The sequence below is a fragment of the Orbicella faveolata genome, unplaced genomic scaffold, assembly GCF_042242905.1.
Source record: "Orbicella faveolata isolate gen_17 unplaced genomic scaffold, um_ofav_v1 contig_2, whole genome shotgun sequence".
Classification (NCBI taxonomy): domain Eukaryota; kingdom Metazoa; phylum Cnidaria; class Anthozoa; order Scleractinia; family Merulinidae; genus Orbicella; species Orbicella faveolata.
Genome location: NW_028301547.1, coordinates 13097952 through 13120000, shown reverse-complemented (window position 1 = coordinate 13120000; position 22049 = coordinate 13097952). Strand labels below are relative to the sequence as shown.

At 38.2% G+C, this 22049-nt stretch overlaps 1 protein-coding gene across 1 annotated transcript in view; it reads left to right on the top strand.

The window, feature by feature from the left end:
* Positions 1-6200: 6200 nt before the first annotated feature.
* Positions 6201-22049, top strand: part of LOC110054493 (coiled-coil domain-containing protein 166-like) — a 78250-nt gene continuing 62401 nt past the window's right edge. The window contains exon 1 of the mRNA XM_089289658.1: positions 6201-6446. Coding sequence (XP_089145784.1) covers positions 6328-6446 — 119 coding nt within the window. The 5' untranslated portion in view covers positions 6201-6327. The remainder of the gene's footprint in view (positions 6447-22049) is intronic.

Sequence of the window (22049 nt, the reverse complement as noted above, 5' to 3'; positions counted from 1 at the left end):
CAACAACAACAACAACAAAGTTTTAGCAATAATTGTTACAAAATTCGCCACACAATGGCTTTTTGTCTTTCATTTTCCTGAAACTTTATTGCTTTCTTTAAACTAACCTTGAAATCTGATTGGTTGTTTTGTTTTACTGTCCCATTCTCATTGGCTGAGAAAAAGATGCGATTAAGAGCAAAAAATAATGCGATTCGTGAATAAATCGAACCGCTGAAAGCCAATCAGATTGTAAGGATAACCAGTGATTTCAAAATGGATTTAATAAATACCTGAAACATCTCAGGATTATATTATCCTGCACCAAAAACAAGTTTTCCCTTAAGAATCTAAAAACGAATAAGTAACTTAATAGAATACATTCTAGCTTGCATTTGAATTCTCTAACAGTTTTTCCTTGCGCTATGTTTTGCGGAGGTAATTGTCGTAGCCCTTATTTCCATTTTTATCATCTCCTAGAGTAAACCTCTGCCATCAAGCTCGTGATCTTTTGAAGGGAATTCGGGTATCTTTTTTGTAATAAGATCGACATAGTCACTACCCGCAAGCAAAGAGTTACTAAACTTCCGGAAACCAGGGCTGGGCAAAGTTTCAGTCTCTTTCAAGTGTAAAGATAGGCAGAGTGCTGAATGATCAGAGAAAGTGTTTGGCACTATCTTACAGTCGGAAATTAAGTGTCTTTGGAAAAAGGAAGTAATCAAGTCTGCATTGGATTTTCATTGATGGTTACTCCACGTGAAACCCGGCATATCTAAATGTTTTCATCGCCACGCATCAATAAGGTCATGTATATTTAGTAGAGAGTTAGAATTAAATTCTGTGATAACACCTTTTTTGTGTGATGTGGGAGGTCCTCCGCGCTTGTCAATTAGGGAGCTTAAGAAACCACGACGGCGACGCCGAGGACAACCTCGATTAAAAAATGTTTTTAAATTTTACCTACGAATCTCGCGGTACCCTGAAATCATTAAGATTTTGCTGTACGGCAACGGTATGTGCAGTCTCTACGTGTCTTTAAAAAACTGACTACTTTCAAGGAAATCAGAGATCATTCTACTCTCATACGAAATAGGCTTGATTAATGACAATGATTTCCTTCTCCTGTATCCGTCTTACGTCTCCCAGAACTCAGATTTGCCTTTTAGAACTTGATAGAACCACCTGTAATTCCAACTACAAAACAAAATATAAACTCTGATATAAAAAAGCTCGATTTCAACACGGACAGGTTGTTCGTACAACGATTACGTGATAAGCCCGAAAATACAAAATTTTCGATTATAATAAAATACATTTTGAACAGTAATAAACAATTACGGCTCAGATTAGAACATACGAAGCTTTCTTATAAACTGAATTGATCATCTCGCGGTAGGTGTTAAAATCGTTCAAATTTTCTGTACAAATGACAAAGAAACAATGATCTTAGAACTGATTTTTATGATTGAGAGCTTTACCTTCAAACTAGACTGTTCAAACAGTGAAAAAAGCGTTAAAATGAGAAGAAAACAGTAGGCTTATACTCACGTAGTGAAAAGTACGTGAAACCAAGCACTTTTCCGTAGTAGAAAGCAAGGCTACGGCGGGAAAGCCGGACTGGTACGCGCGTCATGACGTCACCGGAAGTGATCTTCACTAACCCAACTGCCGCCGTACTACAACCTAGCCGTACCATATCTTAAAATCCCTAATTACTTTGTTTATCACTGTCAAAGCTCTCAAGAAACTGAATCTAGGACACATCGATAAATTCGAACAATCACCAATCAGTCCTGTGTTGGCCGACCTCGTACTGGAAGTAATAGAGGAGACAGCTATCACCACAGCTCTCCATCCTCCCAAATAGTGGTTTCATTATGTTGACGACAGTCATGCGTGCCTCAAAAAGGATCAAGTCGACGCGTTTCACCGACATCTGAACTCGATCAATGTTAACATTCAGTTCACTTTGGAACTTGAAAACACTAACGGGTATGGCTTACCTTTCCTCGACACCATCACGTCCAGACGCGGCACGGCAGTTCAAGTGAAGGTCTACAGAAAACCAACACATACAGACCGCTACCTTGATTTTTAATCTCACCACCCCTCGTGCCACAAAAGATCAGTGGTTAAGGTGGCCGAACACAGTTTTCGCGCACGCTTTTGCTGACACAATTCAGCGCGCGCACAAGGAATGCAAAAACAAACATGCCGTCAATACAGCGATCATTTCATTTACTCAACACCCGCAGTATCTGTGCTATTTTTCTCTATAATTGAACGCAACGTATTGATGGCTTTAGTCTTTTATTACAAATATATGTTAGAAAAGGTAACGATGTAAACAACCCAGCAATTCTCAGCTTTTTCTTTCTTAACGAAAGAAGCCAGTTAAATGCAGCGCATGCGTAGTAAGTCAAAAAAGTGCGATTGAATGAATATTGCACTCTCGGAAATACGCCTATTTCTCGAGAACCACTCATTAGAATTTCACGAAATTTGGCACGAAAATATTTCAGGAAATAAGTAACTGGAGTATCGAAAATAACTGAACTTTAACAAAGGAAATTCTAGATATTCCAGTGAACCTTCAACAAGGGATAATTAAAGATCTCTCTGTTAAATTATTAGCAAAATGGTGTTAACTTGTGAGAATCGTTACAAACTTGTTGCATGCAAATTATAAAGAAAATCTAATGCCTAGATTTTCTGCACATAAACAAAACCGATTTTAAAGGCCCGTTTACATTTATTCATGTTGCCATGGCAACGACACTTAAGTCAGCTTCACGATCAAAAAACTAAAGTTTGTGTTGTTAACTAGCTTGTGGCCATTTAATAATAATAATAATAATAATAATAATAATAATGGCATTTCGGGCAGTATATCCACAGGGTGGCTCTTCGCCTGCCCGATGCTAACTAAATTTACAATTGTAAAAAGATTAAAAGATATCTAAGAATTTATATCTATATGTAAACGAGATAAAATTGTGTTTTAAGATATGCTAAAATAAATAAATGAATAAATAAATAATTAAAATTATGCCAGGTGTTCTAAAGCTCTCTTAAAAATAATGTTTTTGGTGTCTTTACAAAATTTAATATAGTCTTGGCAGCACCTCACGTTGCTGGGCAACGTGTTAAATAAACTTGCAGTCTGGTCCTGTAGAGTATTATTAATTAAAGATCTCTCTAACTGAATGCTGTTACTAGATCTTAAGCATCTTTCGTGTTGAAATACATTAAGTTTCAGATAACTTGGCCAATATGGGTTGTGAAGGGCTTTGTGAGTTGCCTTAAGTAGGTTCCATTCGCGTTGTTCCTTTACGGGAAGCCATTTGAGTTTCGTAAGGATGTCTTCGGATGACACAAATCTACCAAGCACAAAACTAGCTGTAGCCTTTTGTACTCTCTGGAGACGTTTCATTAAATAATCTGGGAGTGAGTGGTATACTATGTCATTATAATATAGGTTGCTTAGAACCAGTGCCTGTGCCAAATTCTTTTGATATGGAAAGGCAGGATGTTCTTTAACTTCCTTAGGGTTGTTAGAGTAGCATAGCAGGACGCTGCTACTTGTCTGACATTTCCTTCCCAGTTCAGATGCTCATGGATGTGAGACCCCAATAATTTAGTGGTGGTCACTCGTTCCAAGGGGATGCTGTTGACTGTGATGTCGAACTTTTCAGTGTTTAAATGATGGACCTTTGATAACTGCGGAGTAGATAATAACATCAGCTTAGTCTTGGAAGGATTAATGACTAAGTTTGCTTCACGTGACCACGCTTCCAATTTGCCTATACTTGCAGAAAGTTCAGTTAGAGTTGATTGAAGATCTGCTGGTTTGCACTGTGTGTACAATGACGACCGAGAGATCAAGGGCTTTAGAGAAAGGGTGAATGAAACACAGGTATCAATAACTATGTTCAGCCACCTTAATACGTTACTCCTTCGTGCGAGAAACATTCCCCCCACGAATAAAGGGAAATGCGAGGAAACGCGACGAGTAAAAGCGGTGCTTCGAGAGAACAACTACCCCTCTCGCTTTATCAACGAATGCGCAAGAGCGCTGGCAACAAAACCAACTAAGCCTACCACAAATGGTTTTTTAGTACTTCGTTACGTTAAGGGCGTCTCCGAAAGACTTGGAGACGCTCACTAAAGCAACAAAGTTTACAAGTTTCCTACAAGCCGCAGAAAATCATCAACAGTCTTTTTCCTCGACCGAAACAGCAGGATGAAACCGACCGTCCATCATTTGGAGTAGTGTACAGAATCAATTGCAGTCCGTGCGATTTTGTATACTATGGCCAGACCGAAAGATCACCGAAGATGCGGGTTTCCGAGCACAAAAACGCTGTCTTGATGTTCGATCATAACTCCAAACTTGCGTGCCATGTTCACGTATATCATCATCACATAGATTTTGAAAACGTTGAAGTCGTTGGACATGAGGCACATTACAATAAGCGACTTTTTCTAGAAGCTTGGATGTCTGTAAAAGACCCGAACGCTGGGGATGATCACATAGTCATCCCTGAAGTCTACAAGTGCTTAGCACGCACTTAAAATCCTCTCGAGTCACGCGCGTACAGCACGTGCAACGTTTCAATTTTTAAAAAGTTGTTAAATCGCGCGTAACATCAAGCTGTTTTTCAACTGATGAAGGCTTAAGAGTTAGCCGAAACGTCTTGCTAAAATATACAAGTCAGTGACAAAAAACGCACTTTTATCCAGTATAAGTTACATTGCGATATACTGCGACCATACCTCTCTTCCTGCAGTGCCAACATTGGGGTCTTTATTTTTACCACTAAAGCTTGTACAATGTTTCGTCGATTATATTATTTATTCTCATATTTTACGATTTTACAATTTTACGTTAAGATTTTCCCGATAATCATTCACCAATTCTACGATTCTTCCGATTCTACGATTTTACCTTAACATTTTTATGAAAGTGATATACCGATTCTACGATTCTTCCGATTTTACGATTTTACCTGAAGATTTTTATGAAAGTGATTCACCGATTCTCCGATTTTACCGTGTCATTTCTCATGCACACGCTTAAAGAACGAGGTAAATATGTGGTTTGTTTTACCACAATCGGAAGAATCGTATAATCGTTTAGAGTGTGCATTGGATAATCAAAGAATCGGAAAAATCGTATGTCGAAATTCATATTTTACTATTCTCCGATTTAGCCATAACCGCGCACTCTACTGTTTATGTGGGTAGTTGGTTAGTAATACACATAAACGGAATCTTTTACTGTGTTATCCTTCTGCTTTGTCTGAAACGACTGTGATATCCATACAAACGTTTATTTTAGTAGAAGCAATTTTCGAAGTATACTTTTTGAATGTTTATGCGCCAAATTAAACGAGCAAGCACGGCAAATTCAGTTCCTAAGGGACTTGTCAAATAATTAATGTTATCAACCATTATGCAAATGAAAAGATCATCCTTGGTGGCGATTTTAATAGGGAGTTTAAGAAACCACGGCGGCGACGGCAAGGACAACGTCGGCTAAAAAATGAACTTATATTTTACCTACGATTCTCGCGATACCCTAAAGTCATTTAGTTTGTTTCTCACTGTCAAAATTACCTCGAAACTGAATATGGAACACAGCGTTAAATTCGGAAGACGTTGCCGTCGTGGTTTTCTTAAACTCCCTTGCGCTCTGCGACGACGGCAACGGCAACGGCAACAGCAACGTCGCTAAACTGAAAAGGTTTAATTTGCAGAACAATGGCTGTGCACGTGTGTTATAATTCTTAGTACATTTCTTTGTCGTCCTCTACAAACCAAGGCCGTGAAATGACCAAGTTCTGCGTTGTCTGGAGAACGAGAACCACGACGGTAATTTTTTTAAATTTTTATTTCGAATTTATCGATGTGTCCTAGATTCAGCTTCGTCATAGCTTTGACAGTGATAACCAAAGTAAATGACTTCAGGGTACCGCGAGATTCGTAGGTAAGATATAAAAACATTTTTTAATCGACGTTGTCCTTTCGGGGGGACCGTTACTTTAGGGATTCAATAGGAAAGTAAAAAATTAATATTACTTTCGGGAAGCCGTTATTTCAGGGGGGACCGTAATTTTCGGAATTCTACTGCATAAAGTTTTTAGATTTTTGCTACGCCCCAGGAGACTTCTGGGCGAGAAAAATTGTCTCCCAGACCCTACCAGACTATATGACGTACCTATCGGGACTTGACAAACGTCCACTGGAATCGCAGGCGTCAAAACCCATAACGACGAACGTGTGTACGACTCCGTGTGTACAGTGTACGATCTGTGTACGCGGAACGACGCAAACGAAAAGTTCGAGATGCCAGCCAAAAAGAAAGGTAAAAAGAAGGGTAAAGGTGGTGGAAAAGGCGAAACGGAAGGGGGTGAAGGAGGAGGAAAGCCTGAACCTACAGGAAAGGAGCAGGAATTAAGAAGAGAGTAAGTAAATAAACTTTATAGGCTTACTAGTTACATGTAAGCTTAATGAACTCATTGTTAAAGTTTAATTTGAAAGTCACCTAAGATTACAAGCTCTTTCGGTGGAGATCTGATCCTTAAGGCGGTAAGGACTTATTAATGCCCATAATACACTACAATTGAGGAATAGGCCTTATCACGGTTTTCGACGCCATCTTGACAGGTAGGCAAAGCGGTCAGAAATTAGTGTTTTATGGCAAATGACTTTTTCCAAAATTGAATTTTACACAATTTGTGAATCGCAACATTAAAACACTAAGTAGAAGTTTGTCTTCACCTAGTGTGAAGGATGTAGGTTGGCCAGAAGATGCTTAGTTAATTTTTCTAATTTTCCATACACGTGCCCGTAAACATGGATAGTAGAGAGACTGGATTGGAAACTAGCTCGGGTCACCAGTTCCAACATGGTAGAAATTCATGACGTCACTGTCGCAAGCGACACTTTTGCAGCAACTTTGTTTAGGCTGCACAGTTAAGTGACCAAACTATGGATATTGAAGATTTTTGGGGGGAGTTTGATGAAGGCGATTTGGCAGAACTTTAAGAAGACGACAATTCTTCTTTACTGAAACCAGCCTGCCCTTTTTCGTCAGTGCTTACATTGGAAGCCAGCAATTTAGCTTACTTTAAAAACTCTTCGTAAACCTGCTGTACTTTCCTGTGAGGAAGTGGTCGTACCTGAAAAGTAACATGGAAGAAAGAAAATTGGAAGTAGGAAAATGTGGCTTGGCGCAAAGTTTTGCTTTATTACACAGAAAGGACAACATGAGAAAAGTTCTGATCTCCTCCAGCACCATTAATTAAACATCGATGAGTAAATCTCCAGTACCGTTAACATTATTAACATTGATAAATAATCAATAATCTTCTCCTACAAAAATTCATGACAAGTTACCAGGTTTTTAACTTATTGTTTTAATGTGGCTAAATATCATTTAGGCAAGGTTAAACTCAAGCTAATGCAGCCAGCTAGCGTGCCCATCCAGCTAATATTTAGGGAAGTTAAATATGAGCTTATGCAGCCAGCGGTTTCCCCGTTTGGGAGTACGTGACCTGTGGGGCAGCCTTCAGTGGTTTTGCAGGGGTTTATGGTTCATTGCATAATTGTTGTAGTGTATTCAGCTGATTGTTGCAGATCAGTTGCACTGCTTTACCAGAAAGAAATCTGTCATACTTACAAAACAACTTCAACATTATAGACAAAGATCATTGCGGACACAGGTGAAAAGTTTCTATGCGGACCCTTGAGGAAACAACATTACAGAGCTAAGCCAAGCAGTGTATTAATTCACATTGTTGTTATGGATTTAATTGATGCGAAGACAGTTTCTATCAATTTTTTCTTGTAGGTAAAAAGGGCAAGGTGCAATGTCATATATAATGTTTATTTGGTGTGTAACATTTTACAGTAAGAATGCACTTGGGAATGCTAAAAACCAAATTAACAGCACAACTGTTGCTTCTCATATTTCCTGAAGAAACACTTGCGTCCCACTTTAAGCCCAAAAATTTAAGATTGGAGTTTTTTATTGTGTAATCCTCCATTAATACATTTGTATAATTGTCAAACACCATATGTCACTTTCTTTAAGTGTTTTTAAAAATTTATAAAATAAAGATGCCAGAATGTCAGTTTATCTGGGTGTCTGTTTTAAGCAGCTGAGGCTCTCAGAAAATGCATCAGCGACACCTGATTTTTAGATATACAAAAACATATGTATACTTAAGAAAAAACTCTTGTCCTATGAAATAGTTTTGAATGCACCGACCAAACACCCAAACAGGTGGAGAACAAGTTACAGTACATACAAGCAGTTACATGTAGTTATCAATAAAATAAATTATATTACCACTATTGTACAGGCCTACAATATACAACAGTGTAAGAGTGACAATGCCTTTAGTGAACAATAGACTAATCAGTTGATGATCATGAAGGTCTTCTCTGGAACACTGTTGAATCTGGTAATGTGCATAACATGAGGAAAAGTTAAGAGTGCTTGATTAAATTCCAACTGTTTTTAAAAGCATCACTTTCTGACAAAACTGAGAACACTTGAGTATCATTGTAAAGGGAAATCTGGTGTAGAACAGGAGGGGGAAGGTGACAAGGCGGAAACTGGTATTCAATGGGTAGGTGACATGATGGTAAAACTGGTGAGCTTTGGGTTCGACTGTAAAATGAGAGTATTTTCTTCTCCTTCCTACTTTCCCCATTTCAGCTGAAAATGTAAATAGTGCACAATTCTGACTTTAATTTATAAACACAAACAGGGCTATCAAGCTAATCCTTGACTTAAGGATCTGTAACAAGAGTGATATAAAATGAAATGAAAACAAAAGAGTGGACACATAGCAACAAAGCAAATAATTTGCACCAAGATTTCGGACATTTGTTTTCGAACATGCATTCTAATGCAAATGCTACTGTTTGCAGTGTTTTGTTGTTGTATTCTTCAATTTACTTAAGCCCATTTTTAATCACTTTTTAATTATAGTGTCCCCAATTTATTGGTCTGTATTAGGTTACTTTATTAACTAGTTTTTATTATTGTTAGGGATAATTAATTATGATCATTACTAACTATAATTATTCTAAAGAAAAGCTTCACAGTTTTTTTAAAGGTAAACCCTTATCGAGTGCAACCTTCTCCAAAGTAATGTTGGACCTACCATGCATGCAACTGACTTGCTTGACACTTAATTTCGTCATTTTGAATTGAAATTTAAGGTTTTAAATTTACTTCTTACATTCTTGTAACTATACCTAAGCCACAATTTCATCTTTATACAATCATTCTATCATAGATTTGAACAGAAATAATCAAGGACCTTTTCAATGTATGAGTCCCAAAATAGTCGTCAAACATAGGGAATATGGCTCTGGTGTGCTCATATTTAAACTTGGAAAATATTATTTTCCAAGTTGTAGTGGTGAAGCGATTTCACTCCATCACTCCTTCACTCCTTCTCTTCCTGTCAGACATTTGAAACCCCGGGGGGAACTCCCATATGAAAAGGTCAGGGATGCTCGTTGCAAAATTTGAATTTAACCCCTAAAGGAGACTAATATGAGAGTTGCTTGAGCTTCATTAGACCCCAAAAAGCTACCACTTTAAACGGAATAGGTTCGATCAGAAGCATATCACCTAGTCAAGGTGATAAGCTTCTGGTTCGATTACCAGCCACTGTTCAAGAAAGGATCCCTGGTGTACTTTTAGATCCGACTTGTGTACTCGAGAGATCAGCGGAAATCAAGCCTCAAAACAGAAATTAAACGAGAGCTTTCTTTTAATTATTGTCTCTTCGAGTGCACCCTAAAGGTTACTTTGACAGCTAAAAATGGTGATGTTTCATCTTCAACACCCGGAGTGAGACCAGAATCCTTGATTTGTACCCAAGATGATGAGCATCCCTGACCTTTTCATACAGGAGTTCCCCCCCTCCCCCCAGGGTTTTGAGCATCTGCCATTTAAGGCCGTTTTACGGTCACTTGCACTGTGTCAAGTTAGGTATTTTTTGAATTTCCAACGCAAGCAATCAATTATCTTATCGCAGAAATGCCTACATTGAATAAATTTTTGCACAAATGTTTTTATAAATAAAAGCTACCTGTAATTATATAAATTGCTCATTTCCCACTTGATTGCCGACAAAGAGGACATAGAAAGTCACAAAATTGATGAGCTTTATGTATTTTCAAATGATTCAAGCCGTGATTAAATGTTTTAGACGATCAACAGTCAAAAGAATTGAGGAGAATTCGAACGACATATTCCACTGTTTATTTATATGATATTGTAAATAAATACAGTAGATACAGACATGGCGAAATGAGGAACAAATAGTTGATGAATACATGTAGAAGAAACGACATTACACAAGGCTGGCAGTTCTACAGTCTTTAATATCGCCTTGAAAAGGGAAGGAAAAAAAAAGAAAGAAGAAAAGAAAAAGAAGTTATAACAACACAGGGTATTCATATTTGGTCACCCATCCAAGTACTAACCCCGCTAAACAGAGCTTAACTTTGTTGAGCGGACAAGACGTGGTACTGTCCTTGTGGTTTAATAGTGACTCTACGCTGAATGCACTTTTTTTTAATTTCTAAGATGAGAAAAGGTAATAAAGAGACAAAAAAACATGACTAATACTGGCTGGAAAAATTAAGAACGCCAAAAAAAATTAGAGGAATGAAAATGAGAATCATTACTTGCTTTGGTGATTGGACAAGAAGCGGTACTTTTTTTATAATTGTCTTGTTCTCTTGGACCGACAACTTCATGAATGTTTTCAACAGTGTTACATCTCCACACGTATTCCCTTACCATTGCGTTTTGCACTATTTCTTAACAATACCAATGGGCTTTAACTTAAACTTGACATTTGAATTAAAACCTCGAGTGGCCTCAAAAGTGTCACTGTTTATAGATGATCTATTTTCCAAGTTGAGTGGCTCATAGCCACCTTGATTTGGGACTAGATTTTCTCAGAAACAACTAAAAACTAAAAGTCTTGGAGATACTGAGATATTGAGAATTTCTGATGTACATACAATGTTACATTGGTAATGGTAAGATAACTAAATAGTAAGCCTTAAAATGTTTGACTGAACAAACTACAGTAATCTGACGCATCTCCAGATTAATGTAGATACCATCTTATTTTCTAACAGACAATTTGATTTGTTCTTTGATACAACCCACACTGTGATTAGTGTGACACATGCACATGCATAACTCCCTCGCTCACCAATCACATAGCCCTTCCAACCCCCAAGAGGAATTTTTGCCCAAAAATACTCAAGTTAACCTTTCGCATTTTATAAGTCATAAGCTTGCCCTTTTTACACAACACAACGCAACAACACTACTTCACTGAAAATAGAAAGAAAGAGAAAAAAAACCCTCTCTGACACGTTCAAAGTCTGATTTAATTAAATTGCACTTTAACTTGGTGCCACACAGTCTTCAAAGAACATTTGAACAGTTTTTGTGTTCGATGAAGTGGAACACAAACCAAATTTTGACCTGTGGCTTTCCAGAGTTGGTTTCCCTGTGTACGGTTATAGGCCAAAAACACCACATTCCTGTAAGGACACCAAAATGGCCACCCCGCTTGATTTTTGCAGGGGCATGTCATGGCCAGTAAACTGGTACCGTTTAATGCTAAGACATATGATAAGACATGTGGCGAACATGTGAGTATGTGAGCAGGCCATGTGAGCTCGTCTTTCCGATGGATCTTTCTTTGACTTCTTTCCATTCAGTCGCCGTACGCTTCACTATTATGTCACTGCTCTCAGAGTTAGATTTTGGCGAATTTCTAACGCTTCGACGGTAGCATTTATCAAAATCTGAGGGAATTGTCCTTGTTTATTAACACGACTTAGCTTTGGGATGACAACCGTGGGAACAGCTACATTTTGATTGCATTTGTTGATTAGTTCCAGCCTCGACAGATAGCTCAGTCTTTATCTGGTTGAAATTTTATTGTTTGGAATCGGTGGAAAAGTACTCTGAAGGCAAGATCCATAAGACTACTTTATTCATCAGGGGAAATACTTGAATTAGTCGCACGGAGTTTGTTTACGATAAATGACCACACGAAATGTGCACACAATTGCAAATGCTAGCTTAGAATAATGTACGTAATTTAAATATTCTATGAAACTTGAGAGTCTACAGAAACTGGTGGCGTCACACAACGTATCAACAAATCGTGACCTTTTCACTAGCATGGACTTTGACACTATGCATACATGTATCTGACTGTAAAACCTCGGTTGCTGCTGAAAAAATTTGATTTTACCAATAGACAAAGCTTAAAAGTCAGCTAGTGAAATCATTTATTTATGCTATATATATATGTCTGGATTTATGAAAACAGTGTTAAAGACTGAATCAAGTGTTTTTGATTTAGTTGTTTTTTGTTCCTTTTTTTTTTTTTCTGCTTTCGCTATGACAGCAACTTGTAAATCTTACCTAGCATGGAATGTAGAAACTCCCTGCCGCATGTTTCATTTATTTAGGTATTTTTTTTCATCATTTATCGACCACCCCTCCCCCCCCCCCACCCCCTTTTCAATTTGCGTGAATTTTAGCCCAGGCTACACTTGTCTGAATTCAGTTCGCACGGTGACTCTGACAAGGAGCGACCGATTAGCGTTCTGTATTTGCTGTCTAAAGGAAGTCTGCCCGAGGACATCATTAAGTCCAATGAAGGCCCAAGTCTAACGATTTGCTAGTAAGCGTCGTCCATTATCGTACGTGAGGCGGGCCTGAGGAGATGTGTAAACTGTACGGGTCACATTTAGTCCCGTAACAGAAGGCCGTTTGCCCTATGGCGATAATGCTGTGCTTGCTTTAGACAGCAAAACTCTTTAGCCACATCAATTTAGGGCTTAGACGTGCAATGGACTAGACATTTCTAGCTGCTGTTGGCGTCATTTGCTTTGAACTTTGATGTAGCTAAAGACTTAGAAAAAAAATCTGTTGAAATCTGGATGTGCCATTCCGCGCTCGACAAAATTGAAGTACATCCGGGACATTGCTATTTGCCAGCAAAACATGGCCACGAGGAGAGAGAAGAACATGAGTTCAAGTGCTGATCGTGAGTAGAATTTCCTTGTTTTATCAATTTTAGGCGTTGTCGGCTTAGCTAAGTATCAGAACTGTCTGTGATTCGCTAGCGCGGAAGAAATTTATTTGCGTGGCTTCCGGGCGATAATTGACGTAACGACAACATGTTGAGTGTTCGCTTACTGCTAACTATGGCCTAGTTTGTCTGAATTTCAATCGATTCTCAATGTAGGAAGCTCTTGTTCAGTCCATTTAGGACGATGCAGGCCTTTAGAAAGCAATAGATTGGCTCTCCGCCGCGGTTTTGATATCTGTACGTTTGTGTTGATTTAGACTCCAATTTCATGTTAAAAGCACTCTTAATTAAATTGTACAATTCACGATTCAATGAAAAGACGGTGAATTTAGTCTTCCTGGCCTCAAAAGGCATACAGGAGAGTTATTTGCTGCTATTTGAGCTACGATAAGCCTCGTGGAAAGCTACAATCTTGGACAGAATAAAATGGAACAATTATCCCCCATCCCCCCCAAAGCAATGATGAAGGCGCGAAGGAGCAAAAGCGCGCCATTTTGGCATCATTGAAATGGGGGGAGGGGTGGTCCAGATGTTCCATTTATTTTGTCCAAGATTGTATTTAAGGTTTCAACGTGACAAGACAAAGGGAGCCAGTAATTAGGAACCAATATGTCAACACATTTATCGGCAGTACAAGGAAGTGGTGTCTGTCGCAGTCACGCGCGTCAGAGCTCAATGGTAACGCTGATAGCCTAAGTTTAGGCACTACAAGTAGAGTGTATTTTGATAACAATGAATAAATAAAAGCGTCATTCTAACCCCAACTTTCCAGAGTAGTTCTGCGATTAATAACGAATCATATTAGTGCTCGAAAAGCTCACTACAAACATGCCATTGAAAAAAAAAGAATACCGAACGAAACACTGAGTTTCAGTACAAATTCCTGAAGACAACTTCGAATTTCACATTAAGCGAGATGTTTAACACGGAACAATCTGTCGTATTTCACAGGAGTTGATCAATAAAACTATCGAGTCTGTGAATAGTCGTATCACTGCCACAATACGAAGTAATGACGGAAGACTGAAGTCAATGAAACTACCGTTCTCTATAGGCACTTGCACCATGTTAAAACGATGCTTACATGTTTAAGTGACGGTTTACGACATATTTCCTACGATTTAGGTTGGTTTTTGGACGGTTTAAAACGGTTTTTGACGATTTAAGCGATCAATAAAATAGAAACTAAGCTAAGAATATTATTTTACTGCCCTGCTACAAAACCGTGCTAAACCGTAAAAAATCGTCAATAAAAACTTGTAAATCGTTGAATTTGATTTCAACGTAGATAAAAATCGTGCAAAACTCTTTTTTATAAAGAAAACTATTCTACAGAAAGAAAATACTTCAATAGGAAAATATCCAATAACTGCCTGAAAAGTTAAGGCTTTCAGAAAAATAATGGAACGACAGCGTGAGGGCTTACGTGGCGCACTGGAGTAGCGCGTAAAAATCGCGGGTCAAGGTGGAGTGTGAGAACTCTCCCGGGTTTGAGACCGTTCTCCTCGTCTGCTGTTTTTCTTTCTTTCTTTTTTTTCTTCTTTCTGTGGGTAAGTTGAAATCTATTTTTTTTTTTTTTGTCGTAAAATCTGGTGGCAAACAGTGCCAATGCACTGCTATCAGTTCACTCTGTCTCCCTCACATCAATGAACCCTCCCTCCATGTGCACCATTGCCATCCACATATTGCCACCACGTCAGAGGTGCAAAAAAAACAAAATCAACTTGTGAAGGTATCGATAAGGTACTTTTAAAAGGATCGCAATTCAAAATTAAATTCTGAAAAACTAAGAAAGCGAGCTTAATCAGAGATGTGCAACGTTTAATATTTTTATTTCCCGCGCGCGCAGTACCAACAATAAAAATATATTCGGCTTGGCTAAAGAAATAACTTTGCTTTTGGCCAACACTTCAACACGCACTTATGCATATTCAATTTTCATATTAATAGAGTACATGACACACCAAAACTAAACCATGTCGTGATTTTATTTCAATTCTGCTTCAATCGCTCACAGAGATCATCAGATCATATTTCGGCTAACGTTCTTTTCCCTTGGTTATCGAACGTGCGACAACAGATCAGATGTGATCTGCATAGCAAAGATAGCTTCTTGTAACGCCAGTGTGGTCCTCAGACAATCTTGGACAGAATAAAATGGAACAATTATCCCCCATCCCCCCCAAAGCAATGATGAAGGCGCGAAGGAGCAAAAGCGCGCCATTTTGGCATCATTGAAATGGGGGGAGGGGTGGTCCAGATGTTCCATTTATTTTGTCCAAGATTGTAGCTCTGGGACAGAATTGTAGCAAGATTATCAGTGACAAGTCAAATTCTATGGCTATGTTTTTGCGAATCCGGTCAGATATTGAGATGAAATGTCACGTAACGGCTACTTTTTGGCTGAAATATAGAGGTAAATAACCGATTCCACTGCTTACCATGCTCTTGTTAGCGTGACTGGCTAATTTAACCCACAGTAAAGACATGAGGTCATTTAGGTGAAATCGCAGAGGTTCAGCCTGTCTAAATTAGTGCCGCGGCGAACCAAATGATCAATGTAAGCTCTAATTTAGTTTTGTTTGGCTCGTTCGACTCATTTGCAGCGACTTCAAAGGCTTGTATAGGCATGGTATGGACTCTGTTAAGAATACACGAGGTAGATAGCACTCTCGGTACGACATGGCCATATTTATGTACATTTTCTAACCGATTTTCCAAAAACATGCCCGCTATTTTGGTGCAAAGTCTTTAACACGGTTTTCATAAATTCAGACATATATATAGATATACTACTTACTACTTAGCTTCTTTGTGCCTCGTGGCACATAAGGCCTTATATATATATATATATATATATATATATATATATATATAAAGTTAAGATGCTTCGAGCCAACAGGGATGCCACGCGCCAGAAGGATCCAAAAGGATTCGTAGTCCAAACCTCGAGTAATGAAATTTGTAGGCAATTGTGGAAAACGAGGACGGACAACTTCGAGCGAAAAAAAAATATATATACAGTAAAAAGTCTAAGAAATCTAAAAAAAAGTTTAAAAATTTAATAAAAATAAACGTTTCGGTCAAAGACCTTCATCAGTTGCAGTGCAAGTGAATAATAAATTACAATAACCTTAAATAAGTTTACAGTATAAAAAATGACATAATATTACAAAGATGATTACATAACAGGGCGTGGTAACACATGAAAACGAAAAAATTAACCAATGATAAACAATCGGTGATTACTAAGCGAGATACTATGACAATGCGGTACAAAACTCAAAAGACACAAACCAAATAAGAATAAATAATCGAATATAATACAAATAAGATTAATATCAAAAAAGTAACGCGATTCGTCAAGTCAGCCGAAAGTGTGAAGGGACCTGCGTGTAAAATATTCAATGTTCAAAAAAGGCGGTCCCAAAATCCCCAAACAAAGCCCTTGAAACTATGCCGCGGCAAGGCACAACAGGTGCCCTAAACAGGGCCCTTAAACAACAATAATGTAATAAATTCCCCGATGGGGGCCCCTGAGAAAACCTAGCGCTAACAAAGCTAACAAGATCCAAGGTCAGGGCCTTTGAACACCTGAACTAAGATAACCGCCAAATTTGCCAGTTATTTTTGCGCTAATTGTAGTTTATTCTTTTTTTCGAGTGGAATTCCTGACGTTTATTCAAGCCAAAAGGTGCCAGAGAGAACAACTGTGCACTCCAATATGCCTCTTTAGTGATTAAAAGCTTTTCGATGTTACTTGTATTGTTTGCATTTATCTGCACTTGATCAATACACTGGAAAGAAAAGTCGTTTAAGTCGTGCGGTGTTCTGTTGAAATGCACCGCTACCTCACAAGTCTTTTTCTTGGTCAGCATAGCAGACTTGTGGTTGCGAAATCTAACTCTAAAATCTGTTGTTGTAGAGCCAATGTATTGTAAGTTACATTTCTTACACGAAGCCAAATAAATGACATTTTTTGAATCACAGGAAAGTTTCAATCGTATCTTATAGCTCTTGCCTGTTTGAAAACTTTGGAAAGAATTTGATTCAACAAAGTAGTTGCGACAGAGATCACATCTTGTTCTTTTGCATTTAAAGCAACCCTTAACCTCAACAACCTCTTCAACCTTAGTGTTAGAGCCATAACGAGATGGCGCTAACAACTCCTTAAGGTTTTTAGATCTTCGAAAAGAGACTATGATGGAATTTGGCGTCAAATTTGGTGTTGTTAGCGCCATCTCGTTATGGCTCTAACACTAAGGTTGAAGAGGTTGTTGAGGTTAAGGGTTGCTTTAAATGCAAAAGAACAAGATGTGATCTCTGTCGCAACTACTTTGTTGAATCAAATTCTTTCCAAAGTTTTCAAACAGGCAAGAGCTATAAGATACGATTGAAACTTTCCTGTGATTCAAAAAATGTCATTTATTTGGCTTCGTGTAAGAAATGTAACTTACAATACATTGGCTCTACAACAACAGATTTTAGAGTTAGATTTCGCAACCACAAGTCTGCTATGCTGACCAAGAAAAAGACTTGTGAGGTAGCGGTGCATTTCAACAGAACACCGCACGACTTAAACGACTTTTCTTTCCAGTGTATTGATCAAGTGCAGATAAATGCAAACAATACAAGTAACATCGAAAAGCTTTTAATCACTAAAGAGGCATATTGGAGTGCACAGTTGTTCTCTCTGGCACCTTTTGGCTTGAATAAACGTCAGGAATTCCACTCGAAAAAAAGAATAAACTACAATTAGCGCAAAAATAACTGGCAAATTTGGCGGTTATCTTAGTTCAGGTGTTCAAAGGCCCTGACCTTGGATCTTGTTAACTTTGTTAGGGCTAGGTTTTCTCAGGGGCCCCCATCGGGGAATTTATTACATTATTGTTGTTTAAGGGCCCTGTTTAGGGCGCCTGTTGTGCCTTGCCGCGGCATAGTTTCAAGGGCTTTGTTTGGGGATTTTGGGACCGCCTTTTTTGAACATTGAATATTTTACACGCAGGTCCCTTCACACTTTCGGCTGACCCGACGAATCGCGTTACTTTTTTGATATTAATCTTATTTGTATTATATTCGATTATTTATTCTTATTTGGTTTGTGTCTTTTGAGTTTTGTACCGCATTGTCATAGTATCTCGCTTAGTAATCACCGATTGTTTATCATTGGTTAATTTTTTCGTTTTCATGTGTTACCACGCCCTGTTATGTAATCATCTTTGTAATATTATGTCATTTTTTATACTGTAAACTTATTTAAGGTTATTGTAATTTATTATTCACTTGCACTGCAACTGATGAAGGTCTTTGACCGAAACGTTTATTTTTATTAAATTTTTAAACTTTTTTTTAGATTTCTTAGACTTTTTATTGTATATATATATTTTTCACTCGAAGTTGTCCGTCCTCGTTTTCCACAATTGCCTATATATATATATATATAAAATAAACAATGATAGCAAGACTTCAATTCATCGTTTTATTGCGACAACGCTGTTTCGTATGGTCAAAGGATGACCACACTCATCAGGCAATATCAATATATATATAGTGCACTCTCATAATCTCTGATTACTACTAGTCATATTCTTTACCTTTAAAAATACTGGACTGAGGGACTGGGCTCGAGCTGTGAAACATGGCGGACATGACACAAAAGAGCTCCTAGGATCTTTTAACCTGGTAGCCCCAATAATGGTTGTTATATCTTAAATGTGACAAAACGCCTAATGAACAAGCTAATAGAAATGACGTCAAGGAGAAAGGGAGGAAAAGAACTCGAGAAGGAGGCTCCCAACCTGATGAAGAAGACTGTAGACAGCCATGTGGACAATGCAGCGATTCAATGAACTCAAGACTCAGCAGCATTGAAGAGAAGCTCAACTTGCTCTTAAGAGCCACTCTCCCTAACCACCGCTTGAGGGGCAGCACAAGGTCGGAAAAATGGACCCCTTGATATTTCGTCCAGAGATAACCTATGGTATGCTAAGAATCGTGATGTGAATCTTAGGTTCTAGAGTTTTTACATTTTTGAGAAAATTACGAAAAACCATCGACAACCTGTGAAGCCGAAAAATCACAGAAATGAGATCAAATTTCATGATCAGATAATCAAACTCGCGTTAAGGCACATAGCAAATTATAGTTTTCCTTAGTTTATAATTTTATTTAGGAGGTGTTGCTAAGCTGCTTTGATGATATTTTAGATTTGCAATTGTAATTCCGAATTCCTGGAGAGCAAGCAAAGAGAACCGAAATTTCTAGACTTGAAAATCAGAAATTCCATACTGTTTTCAAACATCTCAAAACATACTCGGTACTGTGTAGAATTCTTTCAAAATTCAATTCTAGCAAGCACAAGAGTTGTTTTTGAATGTGATATAATTTTTTTTCTTGGCAAAAGTTATTTCTGAGGCGAGCGGCCTCATGATAGTTGACCCAATTTGACCTTTCGAAGAGATTTTGTTTAATCAGGAAATGTAAACAATTCGACTAGCATTAGCTTGCTTTCTGAGCAAACCATTGAAAAACCCTGCCATTTCCCATTAAAACTACTCAGTAAACCTGAGATAATACTTCGATGACAGCCTACCGTCCAAATGGGTGTTTGAAGGCAAATAATTTCGATGTTCTCAGTTAATTTTTCCATTGCTTTCTTGTTGCTGCGCTTTATAATTTAGGGTCATATCTTGCCATCGAGCTTGTACGCCGGTTCCAGGCTAAGCTTGTGCTACACCTTTCGGGGAAAATCAATCCATATGTTGCATTATCTACCTCTCAGTGAGCAACCTCTTGATATTCATTTAGTTTCTTGTGTTATAAAAATACTTCCTTGGTGCAAGACGCAAATCTCGGTCTAGTGAGCGTAACGCAATCTTTCCTTTGTCACATCCAGACCAGGTGATTAATTTGTTTTCTGATGGAAAAGAAGTTTTCCTATGCAAACAATTTCTTTTTCTTGTTGATGTTGCACGCAATGCATTTAACGGTTCATAACATGGCCACTGTAACAATTTAATTAAGATTTTCCATCATGGTATAAACATACACAAGACTTCTTCATGTCGTTTGTTCCATATATTTAATACAGTAATTGGCTCAATTGCTTCCGCTCAAAATACGTTTTTCTTTCAAGTTAAAATGGGACAACTTCCCGTTTTTCTCCCTAGCCCACTCAGCTATTGCTCAGCTCAGTAGGTAGTGGAAAATAGCTAAGAGTTTGTAACCACACCCTATTCACTCCCCCTGGTCCCCTACCCCACCCTTGTGCTATCTTTGAATTTAAATTGAGTGAAAACAAAATGTTTTTCTTTCCATTTTTTTTATTAAAGGACGGGGGGTAAGGGGGGGGGGATGGGAAGATTTTGAAAACAAAATTGTGCGGGTGCAAGCCGGAAAACAAATTTCCTGCAGAGCGCAAACTTATATATTTCCCCTGCCGCATCTTAGTGAGATGAATTCCAAGAAGAAAGTCTATAAGACAGAGCTTTTGTGGCGTGATATATCTTTTTTACAAGTTAGCAAGGGAACCAAATCTTGGACTCTAGTGCTTCGAGGGTCTTGAGGGTCTTGACCACATTGGCCACCAACTAGTCGCTGAGGCGAGCGATGTCTCTCCATCTTCCAATTTTTCAACCGATGACACAGAGCAAATGACTCAATTTCGGCACAAGTAAACACATGCGTCCTAATTACTCGGGATGCCGAATTGTAAATAATGTTTGATTTTCAAAGTGTTTTTTTTTTGACACCGAGCGCTCAAGGTTATGCAATACACTTCAAAAGACCTTAACTCATTTTCCTGCACATATCTTTGTAAAGTTGTAAAGGTTTTAATCCAGTGGAGTTTGTCCGCGTAATAAGGTTTGCCGAATTTAAGAAAAAGTTAGGAGCCTCGCACGTGCTAGCTTTGCTTATCGGGCGAGCGATCGAAAAGTTCAATTTTGAAAGATAACAGCTCAAACACCGTGAGAATTCTATATTTAGGACTTTTTTAGAGGTAAACACAAATCTATTTGCGTTTGGTAATTATCTGTTTTAAACTTAAATCTCTCTCGATGGCAACTCTCAAAACAGTTTTACGTGCTCTCTGCTTGTATGAAAAGAAACATGTCTTGTGCGAACCCAAAAGTAAATCATTTTCAGTTTCTAAAGGGATAGTTTTCGAGAATCATATAAAAGCGTGCGTCCACTTCTACATCAAAAGGTATCTTGTTGAACAATTCCTAAAAAGTTAGATACACCACGAAGGGGACCTATTTGCGTGTTCACCTGCCATGGGCAAATTGGTAAATACAATTAATACAAATTACAAAAACTCGCTTTGCGGCCAGTAACTAGCCCTTTTTCAGATATATATTACTATTCCCTTTAATCTAGCTTTAGGAAATCATTAGGAATGGACCTGCTTAGGCATTTGACTTTTGGAGCTAAAACTAGATAGGATTTCTAGTTTCTTGCACAGTCAGTAGAAAATGGGAAAAGTAAGTATTCAACTTATTGCATACAAAGAACTCTCCTTCGAAATAGGCTTGCGATTACAAATAAAAAAGTTACAAAAAACCAAAACGAAAACATTGTATGCTAGTAAGGAAGAAAATGAAGAAATGAGCAAGAGCAAGACAAAAATAACCATGCACATTATTTGCGGCAGGTGATCACTAAGATGTAAAGATTGCGTGACATCGATCTGGGTCATATTTCAGTTCAATTAGTTCCTTCACTTCTTGCCTCTTTTCATTAGAAATATTCAGTACAAGACTTAATAGATACCCAGAGGATGCTTTAGATGCAAGACATGGATCCAGGTCCTGCAAAAATATTGCACAAGCCAGGGAAAGGTAAGCTTAGTTCCTTGCCCCTGAGTGGGGGATAGGGCCGGAGATCAATGCTCGCCATCTGTCCCTA